At 38.3% G+C, this 11,908-nt stretch overlaps 1 protein-coding gene and 1 long non-coding RNA gene across 2 annotated transcripts; one reads left to right on the top strand and one right to left on the bottom strand.

The window, feature by feature from the left end:
• Positions 1–3,660: 3,660 nt before the first annotated feature.
• On the bottom strand, positions 3,661–7,021 carry LOC114133809 (uncharacterized). Its single transcript, XR_003593277.1, has 2 exons — positions 5,052–7,021; positions 3,661–4,042 (listed from the first exon to the last, which is right to left on the bottom strand). It is a non-coding gene; the product is annotated as an uncharacterized LOC114133809 (long non-coding RNA).
• A 489-nt stretch (positions 7,022–7,510) lies between these two features.
• Positions 7,511–11,431, top strand: LOC114133820 (retinoic acid receptor responder protein 3-like). The gene is made up of 4 exons (XM_027999914.1): positions 7,511–7,851; positions 8,436–8,544; positions 9,528–9,796; positions 11,056–11,431. The coding sequence occupies exons 1-4, from the start codon at positions 7,837–7,839 to the stop codon at positions 11,161–11,163; spliced, it is 501 nt and encodes a 166-aa protein (XP_027855715.1). The 5' UTR covers positions 7,511–7,836; the 3' UTR covers positions 11,164–11,431.
• Positions 11,432–11,908: the final 477 nt, after the last annotated feature.

Below are 11,908 nucleotides of genomic sequence, written 5' to 3'. Positions count from 1 at the left end.
CCGTCTCAGAATATCGAAAACCATTCCTAGTCGCTCCCAAGTTTCCAGTTATTCCAACTTCAAGCTGAGGTCAGTTTGTTTGAGTAAAGCCCCGCTCTCTGAGCAGCTGTCTGCGCTGAATGCCAATGCCACTGGGTTGCGGCAGTCACCAGCGCTGTCAGGTCAAGTCACTAATGATCTCCTGGAAGCTGCTCAACTACCCAAAGCCAATCAATCAAGAAAACAGAGGCCTGCCCTCAGCACACCGTCAAACAGAATGCAGCCATTCATGGAAAGGGAGAGCCCAGAGGGCCGGCGGACACTTCCACTGACATAAGAAAGGGATCTGTAACCGAAATGAAGGCCATGATTCACTAGGGGAGATAAGAAGCAATCAGTCATCCAGTGCTGGTCCTACTGCAGATGAACTCAGGCTGCAGCTCTCAGCCAGTCAGCTCTCGACTCACACAAAAAGGAACAGTTGTGTCAAACCCTTTGATTTAAAGTGAATCTGTAGGGAAACAGCTCACATGGACGTAGAATGCTTTGTGGGTTAATGCATCAAGCGGTTTGAGCATCAGTCGAGTCATAAATGCTTTACAGCTGACTTCCATGTTGTTTTTATGACATTTGAACAGAAGCAGTGGGTTGGTATTCACTGGTACCAGCACAGCTGTCTCAAGGAACCAGATATTCACTCTGGACACCAATGACATTTGCCAAAATGCTGAAGGTTGTAGGGTGATGGAAGCACAAATGACAAAGAAAGGAAAGAAGAAAATATGCATATATCAAAACTGTTGTGGTCATAACAGTACTTACCAATATTATCCTCATTGCAATAGTTTTAGTTTTTAATATCGTGCAGTTCTAGTAAATTATTATTATGATAATACACATTTATAATTTCTTTCTGAAAAGCATGCAATTGGAGCTTTCTTTTAAAAAGAAAATATCAAACTTCATATTGATTTTTGATAGATGAAACAGATGAAGATATATATATATATATATATATATATATATATATAAGTAGCTTCACAGGTTGCTACAATCGTTTCTTTTTAAAAACTCTGAAACCTTTTTTCACAGATGATGTTGCTGTTTTTGAAGACAGACAGAGCTTCCATCCCAGCAGAAAGATGTTTGTTTTGAATGAGTCACCGGCATTTGGTGGCGTCTCAGCTCTCACCAGATGGTTAAAACATCTACCGTTCCTGTCTGTCATATGGAGCAGCTCTCCAAGGAGACCACCGAGGCTGAGCAGAGGCATCTCTCTGTGACTCATCATCCACCTTCTGTCTGCTCATTCTGACACTTTCACTCAGTACAGATAAGTTTCTTTTTCTTGTTCTGTCTGGCACCTTAGACACATTCGTTTTTAGATAGCATAAGAACCCACACTGTAGGCGTGTGTGCGTGTGTGTGTGCATGTACTGGTTTTTATGTACATGTGGGGATAAACGTTAGCATGAAACTGGCGCTGTGAGGACATTTGGCAGTGTGAGGACATTTTTCTTGTCCACACATAGTTTGTGGGTTCGGTTTGGGACTAAGATGTGAATTAAGTTTAGGTCAGAGATAGGGTTAGCTATAGCCTAGAGGTGGTTAGGGTTAGAGAGAAGGCCAGGGTCAGACTACAGAAATTAATGAAAGTCAGTGCCAGTTCACACAAGTATAGTGAGACACGATTGTGTGTATTAGTGTTAGGGTTTATTCCCTGCTGAATAAATGAACTTAATAAAAAAGTACATTGCCAGATAGGTTGGATTTTTCAAAATTTTAGTCTGATGTTTCGTCATGTCGTTGCCAGATTACACTCCCTGAGTAATCTGAAAGAACATGCAGCCTTATTGGTGAAGCAAAGCACTGACACCAACATTAATGATTTTCTTTTTATGTCTTAGCCACTTTTATTATTTAAGAATGGCCAGATTTCATTAACCTTTGAACCAAATCTCTCATTAACACGGCTGACGGTCTGATCACACAAAGAGTAAGGAAACAAAATGCTGAGTCCGGCCTGCAGAGGGAGGTCAGAGCGGCTGTCAGGGTCAGTAAGTCCCTGGAGATGTTGGCTGCGGCGCGTTCTGCGCTCTGCTGGCTTATTGGCTGAGAGCAGGAAGTTTGCAAGGAGGAACAAGAGCTCCTTTTAAAAAGATCAGTCAGCATCTCATGCTGCTGAGCTGCTCTGTGTTTTTTCTGGCTCGAGATGCAAAACACTCATTGACTTGTCATCTTCAGAAATGACAGCTCCACAGTGGCTGTCATCTTTTCTCTTTTGTTTTTTCTATTCTTCTTGCCACTGTGAACAGAAACATTTTTTTGGCAGCAAACAGATTTCAGAGGAATGAAGGAAGTCGACTTCTAGTTGTTGGTGACCCATTTAGCATCATGAGGGGAACTTGCTCGACTGTATTTGTCTCTTCCAAAAGGATGCTTAAAAATTATTTTAGTCATCCCAAGTTGAAAATTCACAAGCTGATTTATTTCTTTTTTTCCTCAACATCTTTTGCCATCTGCTCTGTTTCTACACTGGATGGAACAGCAGATTGCTCAGTGTGCATGCTGGCAGAAAACACATCGTCAAGCCCAGCAGATGGGAATAATTTGCAATCTTTTGCATTATTCTACAGCTATCCCTACTTTCTGCCATACATCAGCATAGACAGACAGACAAACACTTCCTTAGGATGTGCTGCAGCACCTGAAGTGACTGAGGAACTCCTTAATCCGTGTTTTGATTTACGGTTAAATACCATCTGGGCTGGCAGGATAAAAGTGGAACATTTTGCAAGGTGTATCGTAAAGCCAGCAAAGAATTTTTGAAAAATAGCAAAATATCAAACATGGAGGTGGTAGGATGGTGGTTTAGCTCTTATTTGGTGTTTCAGGATTTGAAAGGCATGAATTCTACTCTAGCAGAAAGTTTTCTGCCTTCGAGACATAGCTCCTCCTCTGATCAAAGTTTCCAAGCTTCCACCTCACAGAGCAGCCCTGCCACACTCAGCTCCTTCAGACTAGCCAGCAGCAATTAGCAAAACTCTGGTGGACCTGCACATCTGCTGAGCTCATTATAGGAGCTACTTCTCTGTATAATGCTGGTAAAAACGTTGTTGAAAGGTTAATAGAGGAGCCATGTTGTGATCGCTTCCTGAAGGCGGAGTTTCAGAAAGTACAGGAGTTTTTAAAGAGACAGAGGCCCAATTTCAAGGGGTTAAGTTGCCAAGTCAACTTTCTATTAAGTCTCATTTGATATATGTAGAATTTTTTTTCTAACAACTGAAGGTAACACAGTGACTTGATTGTGCTGTGAAATGGCACTATGTGCTTGGAAAATACATGTACTGCCCCTTTATTGTCCTATTTTTAAAAATAAACGTGAACTTCTGCTCCTCATGTTTGAAGACCTTAACTGTGATGTAAAAGACTTGCTGACACACATTCTAAATGCTTGATGGTCGACATCAAAAGTGGCTCAACCAGTTATTAGGTTTAGGGGGCAGTTGCCTTTTCATAGAGTTGATTTGCTTCACTTTCTTCCCCTTATCAACATTTATTCTCAGGGCTAGCTAACAGCATCACCTGCTGGATGCACACACAAACAGTGAGTGTGGGTGTACACACACATGGACATGCTCAACGTTCTTGGTTTGCACTGCGAATGATCACAAAACTTTGCTTTTTTAAAATTTATTATGAGGATTTTGGCCCCAGAAATAAAACAATCACAGCAAACTGAAAGTCTGTTTTTTATGTTTTGTGATAACACTAATCATACAGGACCCTTTATGTTTTGGACCATTATTTTCTTTTACAGATCCATTTTCAACAAAAATGTGTTTATTTGGTACAATTCAATAAAACCTTGCATGTTTAGTTAATTATTGAACAGATAAAAATTGAAAAAAAAAAGAAAAATGCATTTATTTGTACATTTTTATTTCACAAAAATACATTTTCATGGCCCTCCAAGTGCTTTCAACTCGATGATTTTGTCCCTGCTGGCAAAAAGTTTGGACACCTCAGATATGATCCATTCAATCCAAGATGCTTCCTAGAACTGAAAGAAAAACATGACATATTTTTAAAGAAAAGTATCTTTTTTTTATCTTCAACATCTTTATAACATTGTCAATATGCAACTTGCATGAAATCTTATGGATTTCTATGCCTATGTAGTTACAGGTCTCAGTATACTCTACCGATATATCTGTCATTGTTTCTATGGGAGGGAGAGTTTGTGGAACTTTCTTGTTAGCAAAAAGCAGAACTTTAGATTTTATGGTGTCTAATGCAGACAGTAACAGTTTTTACATGGGAGTGAACTACAATGTCATCAGCGTAAAAGATTTTGCTTTTTCCCCGGAACCATTTACATGAACTGAAACAAAGAGTTGGACCTAAAAATGAACCTTGCGGAACACCTTTTGTGATGCTTAAATAACGTGATAACTACGATGGTTGGGGCCACGGTAGACAGAAAAAGGAAGTGAATTTCCTCACAAAAAAGCTTAGGAATTTTTAAATTAATCTCCAAAATTTTCTAGAAAAAACTAATTCTGAGATTGAAAAGTTGAACATTTACTTGAAAGAAAAAAACCAAGCTAATATTTTTTTTCTAGCAAACTTTGAAATTAATCTCAGACATTTTCTGGGAGAAACAATGAAATGTCTGAGCTTGAAAAGTTGCAAAAGTTTGAAGTCAAAACTTTTGAAGCAGAAAATTTTAGATGAGTCTCAAAATTATTTTTTCTGGTGAAATTATGTAATTTGTGACATTTCTTGAATCATTCACGGCCCTTTTAGTGACATTAAAATCAAACTACCTTTATGACTGTTCACCCAGCACTGCAGGTAGCTGGGTGAACATCACTTACACAGCAATAGAGATAATCTTATGTCAAAATTCAAAAGCTCATATCGTCCCAACCAAGTTGCTGCGCCTCCACATTTCCAACAAACTGTGGAGTTTGTTGAAATTTTACATGATATGACATCACAAAAATCATGCAGTTGCCTTACAATAACACAGAGATGCTAGGAAAATATTGCCAAGTGTGAATGCTGACATTCGCAACGATGGGATGAAGAACAGGAAGACAAAAGCCAGCGAGACGCGGAGCTCCACAGCTGCTGCTGCAGAAAGGCAGCCATGACAGACGTAAAGGGAGATGAAAGTCTGGATTCACGACTCCTCTCTGGCTTCTGTCTGCTGTCAGCGAGGTGAAGAGAGCTGCCACAGAGTACAAGAGTGAACAAGAAATCCTGAAGAAGAAGAAGAAGAAGAAAAAAGAAAGAGGAAGAAAAATTATTGTTGGCAGAGGTGCAGGATATACTGTGGTACAGCTGTATTTAATAAAAAGCACAGCCTGTGTTGATGTGAGCGCAGGGAATTTCTCCAAACATCCTGCAGAGCTGAAACGGCCAGCGAGCTCCCTGTGATGCTCCGACTGAGGATTTCCGCTTTTAAGCACTTAATGGGGACCTGGGGAGAAATCAAACTAACAGGTATGTCAACTTGGAAACGTTCCTGAGTGTGAGGACAAAAAACACACAGTTTGTTTCATATTTACAGGCATGTTTTCAGCTGATATTTTCTGCTGAATGTTTAAAACATTTCCCCTCCCTCCCCCAACAGGGAGAAGATAAACTTCAAAGCAAACACACAAGTTCTTATTGGCACATAATTCCCTACAATTAGCAGAAAGCAGTTTTATATAGTCCAAAATAGTATTAACATTAGTGCAAAAGTAAAACATAAAAAACATCTTGAAGTAAAAAATAATAATAATAAAAAAGAACGGCTGCACTTCAGCTAAGAGTGGCATTGTTTCTGTTTTTACATTCAGTTCCAAATAAAGAATCACATATTCTTTATCTTAATAAAAGCAATAGAACAATACAAACACTACCTCTGTTTACCACATCCATTGGTGGACAATATCGGAGTACATTAATCTAAGTAGTGTCATGTTTATGAGAAGAAGCTAAAAACAGGCAGTTAAAAAAGGGCACGAGTAGATGAGATGTTTTTAATTTACAGGTATTGTATTAATATTGCATTCATAGACATGTTGACATGTCGAGATTTGCTAAGTAGGAAAGATGAAACTTATCAATGTGACATTTTTTCTGATGGCCCACATTTATTCTCAAGAGATTCTCATTTCTCTGATCTCGCTGCTTCATTCTAAAAGAGTTGATGTGGTTAGACTTTGAATACATTTTTGTTTTTTTGCCTACATTAAGATAAACTCCATTAGGTCTTTTTCAAAGTCAGACCATCTCATATTCGATCGTCATTGAAAGAGGAGTTTACTCCAGAGGGACATTTAATTAACTCGTCACCGTGCCAACAGTAGGACGTGTGAAGGAGGTCCCTGCTTACGCACACTGTATCCATATTCATACTCTGCCGGCATATGAATATGGACACAGTGTGCTGGTTCCTCTTTGTTTATGGGGGAGTGACTACCCAAACAAGTTTTAACTGTAATGATTTAACTAAACTTACAATTAGGGAAGAAGGACAAACCTTTACATTTTGGAGCTCAGTTTTGCTGCCATTATCCAGCGAAACACAAACTCTCCAAATCCTGTTTTCATCGACGGGATATAAGAGTGACTGAAGGAGTCATTCCTGTCCAGATTGTTGTACTTTTACAGTGAACATTGTTCCATTTCTCTCAAATGCCAATAATTTTTAAAAAAATATATATTTAATTAATAATTGCCTGGGGTATAAATGTCACATATAAAATAGAAGATCATTTCTGTTCAGTTTTCAAAATGGGAAAGAGAAGAGAACGCGCAGTCCAAGTCTGACAGATGTGTGTTGGTCTTCTTCAGATGTTCTTAACAGCTGCTATCCAAAGAGTGGTATCCATAGCAACAATTTATGTTAGAAAATAACTGAAGGTGTTTTACATGTAGCAAACACTAACATCTCTTTCCATATTTGCAAACGAAACACAGCTAATAACAGCTACTGTATTACCTTTCAAAATAAATGTGTATCTGAGCCGTGGCTCTCTGGAGCTCCCCCTGCAAAAGCACAAAATCTTACCAAGTATTTTTGGTCTAGTTTCAAGTGCAAATATCTTAGGTTTGTCTCATTTCAAGTATACTAATTTATATGTAACTTTTCAGCAACAAGCAACTTGTTTTAAGTCAATAATTCCTTAATATTGATGAAAACGGAATAGTTCCACTGGCAGATTATTTCACTTACAATAACACATTTTTCCATATAAGTGAAATAATCTGCCAGTGGAATTATTACCTTTTCACCAATATTAAGGAATTATTGACTTAAAACAATCTCCTAAATCTTACTGAAAAATTACTTTAATGTTACTTTTGTCTTATTTCTAGCATCTAAAGATATTTGCACTAAAAACACTTGGGAAGATTTGGTGATTTTGCAGTGTAATGCAGCCTCTTGGCTACTTCACTGATTACCTGCTTTAACCCTTTCATCTCTCTGTCTCTGACTGATGTGTTCCTCGGCTTCCATTTTGTTTGTTTGACATAAAACTACTGAAGTTAGTAGTTATATTTGGGATAGTTCCAGGGATATGAATGTATTGTTTCAAGGCGTCTCTTCTAACATTTTAATTAAAACGCCACAAAGCAAATGATTAACAAGTTATTTGATTGCAAACAAAAGTCTACAGTGGAAACTAAATTACTAGGTCAACATGGTGCAGTTAATGATTCACAGCATGAGGCCGTGTGCTGTGTCTGCCCTGTGTTCAGCATGTTTACATAATCTGTGTCTCCTGTAACCATTTTCAAGTTGTAAAAGACATTTAGTGTAAGTTTCAATTTCTGCGAAGCCGTCCGGGTGAAGACATGGCTCCCACTCTGGTGAGTCCCACCAAGTTCTACTAACAAGTATTCTGCCTCATTGTTTACCGTCCTTTCTGATCTATTTCTAAAAGCTTTTAGCTGAAGTGAACATGAAAAGCTATAAACAACTTTGCTGCCTACTTTACATAAAACTCACTTAGTCCTTGACCGTTCATGTTTCGCTGGACAGCCAAACATTAGATAACTATTTACTTTTTATCCGTCCCCCCATTTTCTTATACCTTTGTCCCTTATGGGGTAAGCAGGGGTACTGGTGCCTTTCTCCTTGGACAGGTCGCCAGTCTGTCGCAGGACAACAAAGAAACAGACAGGACAAACAACCATGCACACACACACCCACACACACACACACACACACACACACACCCACACACACACCCACACACACACACACACACACCTAGGGAGAATTTAGAGAGACCAATTAACCTGACAGTCATGTTTTTGAACTGTGGGAGGACGCCGGAGTACCTGGAGTACCTTATCTGCACCACTGTGCAGCCTAATATATGTTTTATGTCTGTGTTTAACTCTTCACTTTTCCCCTCCAACTATTTTCTTTTTCTCTCAATCTGTTAAAGTTCGACATAGATGCGAAGCCGGGGGACCTGATAGAAATCTTGGGCGGGGTGTATCACCACTGGGCTGTTTTCATCGGAGGAGATGAAGTCGTACATTTAATTCCTTCAAGTAAGTGAAGGTTTTGTGTAAAAGTATCGCAACATCCTAACTTACTCACATCATTTAAGAGATTTTGTAGGGATAAAATCTTTAACTTTAATTGTCTCTCTCTGTATTTTGTCAGTTATTTCCTACGTTTTCTGGTAGGAGTTTTATCTGTAAACCAGTTTATGTCTGAAGGAGTTATGTCTATGTGGAGTTCCTCAGGGCTCCGTGCTGAGACTTATTTTGTGTTTAGAATAAATCACTTATTGTAAACACATAAAGTATCACTAAATTCAGTGGTTTAGTGATACTGTATATCATATATTTGCTAATGATATTCAGCTTTGCTCTTCATTACAGCCTCTTGAGGTTCATAAACTGTCTATTAGAAAAGTTGCTGTTAATTTTTATTAATCTTTTTTTTATTATTATTTAAAACAAAAGTTCTGTGACTGATAATAATTTGAGGCTGATGCATTAAAAGATGATTTTCTTACTTGTTACACCCAAACCAAAGTAAAACTTCACAAGATGCTCAACATTCGCTCTTATTTTATTTTATTTTTTAAAATTATTTCCTTCAATCTCCTGACATGACCTTATTCTGATAATATTGTTTATTTATATCCAGCAACTAGCAGGGCATTAAATGCCACTCTGTACTATATTTCACCCAATTTTGTTATAATCCACGTAATTTTATTACGTCTTCTATAATGATTGTAAAGATTATTATTATTACTTTACTCTAGCAATATTTCAACTTTATCCTCATTTTATTTCGAGTTTATTCTCATATTATTACAAATTATTTACTTTGTTATTTAAACTTTATTGTTCTTGTAATATTATGACTTTATTCTCGAAATGGAAGAATTCACAAAGTCGTACCTTACGGTTTTGCTGTGTATTTTGTTGGGTCGATCCTTCTTGGGAGCGATTTTGCGACATCCGTCTGTGGAAATACGTTACAAAAATCAGACTTTACAAATTTATGTCCCATAAAGCGCACAGAGGAGGAGATCTGCTCGAGGTGCTCGCCTTCCTCGACAGCAGCGACGCCACGGTGAGGCGTCAGAGGATCTGGGAAGTGGTCGGGTCCAACCGCTTCCGAGTCAACAACCTCCTGGACGACGAGTACCAGCCTCTTGACCCCAGCACCATCGTCGGCAACGCTGTGAAGACGGTGGGTCAGGAGCGTCCGTACAACGTCGCCACTCATAACAGCGAACACTTCGTCACCGAGCTTCGATACGGCAAACCGGAATCACGACAGGTGAGCAAATGTTTATGGAATCTCCTCAATAAAGCTTTGATATCTGCTTTAGAACAAGCTGGAGGCAAAACTGTTTGGTGATGATTCAGTGATTCCATCTGAGGTTTATGTGCATTTTCTTAGTATTTGGTTAAACTGCCTGTTGACTGTGTGTTCCATGTATTTTTGTGTTTTTATGCTGTAAAGCCCTTTGAAAGGCCTTGTTGCTGAAAGGTGCTATTCAAAGAAAATTCGATTTGCCTTTTGAACATTAGAGAGGCACAGATCCAATATTAATACCAGTGTTGCTTCCAGTATAGATAAAAATTTAGATCGGGTATCACGACAATGTTCCCGACCCATAATGGCAGATCTATTCAGTCTAGTTCTATGCTTTTTGCTCTGATCGACATCATGCTTTATTATTAATTTTACATTAGATTTATTCCTAATTGAACTTTCTGAACCATTTGAAGAAGGTTTCTTACAGTTTATGTTTGCATGTTTCACCAACATAGTCAACCTGTTGTTTTAGTCAGTTTCACTTTCTTTAGTATTTATTTTCCATTGGCTGTTCTACTCCTAATTGCACTGACTGAACAAATTAAAGCCGTTTTTAAATGTTTGACCATGCTAGTGAAGCTGTTGTAGTATTTAAGTGTGTTGTTCTGGTGCAGAGTTGGTAAATAAATAGTCAGTAACTCAGTATGTTTAAGTCTGTGCTTTAAAAAAAAAAGAACCATTTTAAGTATGGGATCGGAATCAGCCGATACTAAACCTCAGATTCTGGTTGGAAGTGAAAAAAGTGGATCGGCGCATCTCTGTTAAACATCGAGTTAAACATTTTCATTTTGGTTCTCAATAGTTTGCCTCAGTTTTGCCTCCAGACAGAACAAGTTTTAAAAAGTCAGGTCTGTAGATCCGAGATCAGGGCCTGTCATGGCAACTCCAAACTTTGTTGCCATTAAGTCACATTGTAACTAGTTTGGTTGTATATTTTGGGAGATTAACCAGTTCAAAGACAAATTTGTGCTTCAAGATTTCCACATAATGTTCTCTACCCATGATGCCATCTGGTGCTTTTGGAAAGCACCAGAAACCCAACAATTTTCTAAGTCGAAGGCAACTGACCTCCCCTTGTTTCAGAGCTTTCTGCGGCTCTGATGTGAAGGAACTGGCTTTTAAACTGCATTCAGAACTCGTAACTCGTTTGAGGTTTAAGTGTCTGATAAAACCCTCGCTATGGTTCAGTAACATAACGTTTGGCTCGTCGTTTGCAGGTTCAAACCGCGGCTGTGATCGGAGGCGTTGCCGCCGCCGGCGTGGCGGTTGCAGTCATGGGAGCCGCTTTGTTTTCTGCCTTCCGCAAAAATAAAGACAAAGAATGATTACGACTGAAAGTGTTCAAAAGCCTTCAATGTGCCAAAAACTGTATGAAAGCATAAAGAAAGGTTAATTTTCGCAGTTTAGGTTGTTTTTTTCTTCCTATATTTGCAAATATTAAATGCATTTTCTCGAATGGAAATGGAAATGAGTTATTTTGTATGAATTTATGATATTTCATTAAAAATAAAAAGTAATTCTGTAGCTTACAACTGAATTTGTGATGTTGATGTGCTTGTTGGGAATAAATACATATGACTGATTAAAATTAGACCACAGAAATGATTCGTTATTGCATGTTTACGTTTGTATTGAATCCTGGGGAATTGACTCCCAAATCTCAGATTCCAGATATTTTAAGTCATTTTTTGCTGGCAAAAACTATGAAGTAATGATCTTTGGGTGTTCCAGTTTTCAGTTTCATTTATGTTTCTCACGTTCTTATCGTTTACACTCATTGGTCAATCATTGGAGTTAATATTTTCCTAATTTCTGTTCTTTGTGCTTATTGGCTTTATTGGCGCAAAAGCAAAATACAATGTAGCACCAAAAAGAAAGTTGATAATTCATAAGACACAGAGGTACATTTAGATTTTTTTTTTCTCCCAGTAATTTATATGTGAACTTAATTTACACTTTGAAAAGCCGACCAGCTCCGTCCAACAACGACATTAAATTGAGGTGATTGCTGACATTGTTACTAGCAAAAAACAAAGCTGTTTTATCACAGTTAACATAAACTCTCCGCAT

Source organism: Xiphophorus couchianus, chromosome 19 (assembly GCF_001444195.1).
Source record: "Xiphophorus couchianus chromosome 19, X_couchianus-1.0, whole genome shotgun sequence".
Classification (NCBI taxonomy): domain Eukaryota; kingdom Metazoa; phylum Chordata; class Actinopteri; order Cyprinodontiformes; family Poeciliidae; genus Xiphophorus; species Xiphophorus couchianus.
The sequence above is the reverse complement of the archived record's forward strand: the minus strand, read 5'-3'. Positions and strand labels throughout refer to the sequence as shown.

Coding starts and splice junctions, on each gene's coding strand:
- LOC114133820 (XM_027999914.1), top strand. Junction 8,545..9,527: donor CGTACATTTAATTCCTTCAA/GTAAGTGAAGGT, acceptor TGTCCCATAAAG/CGCACAGAGGAGGAGATCTG. Junction 9,797..11,055: donor GCAAACCGGAATCACGACAG/GTGAGCAAATGT, acceptor CGTCGTTTGCAG/GTTCAAACCGCGGCTGTGAT.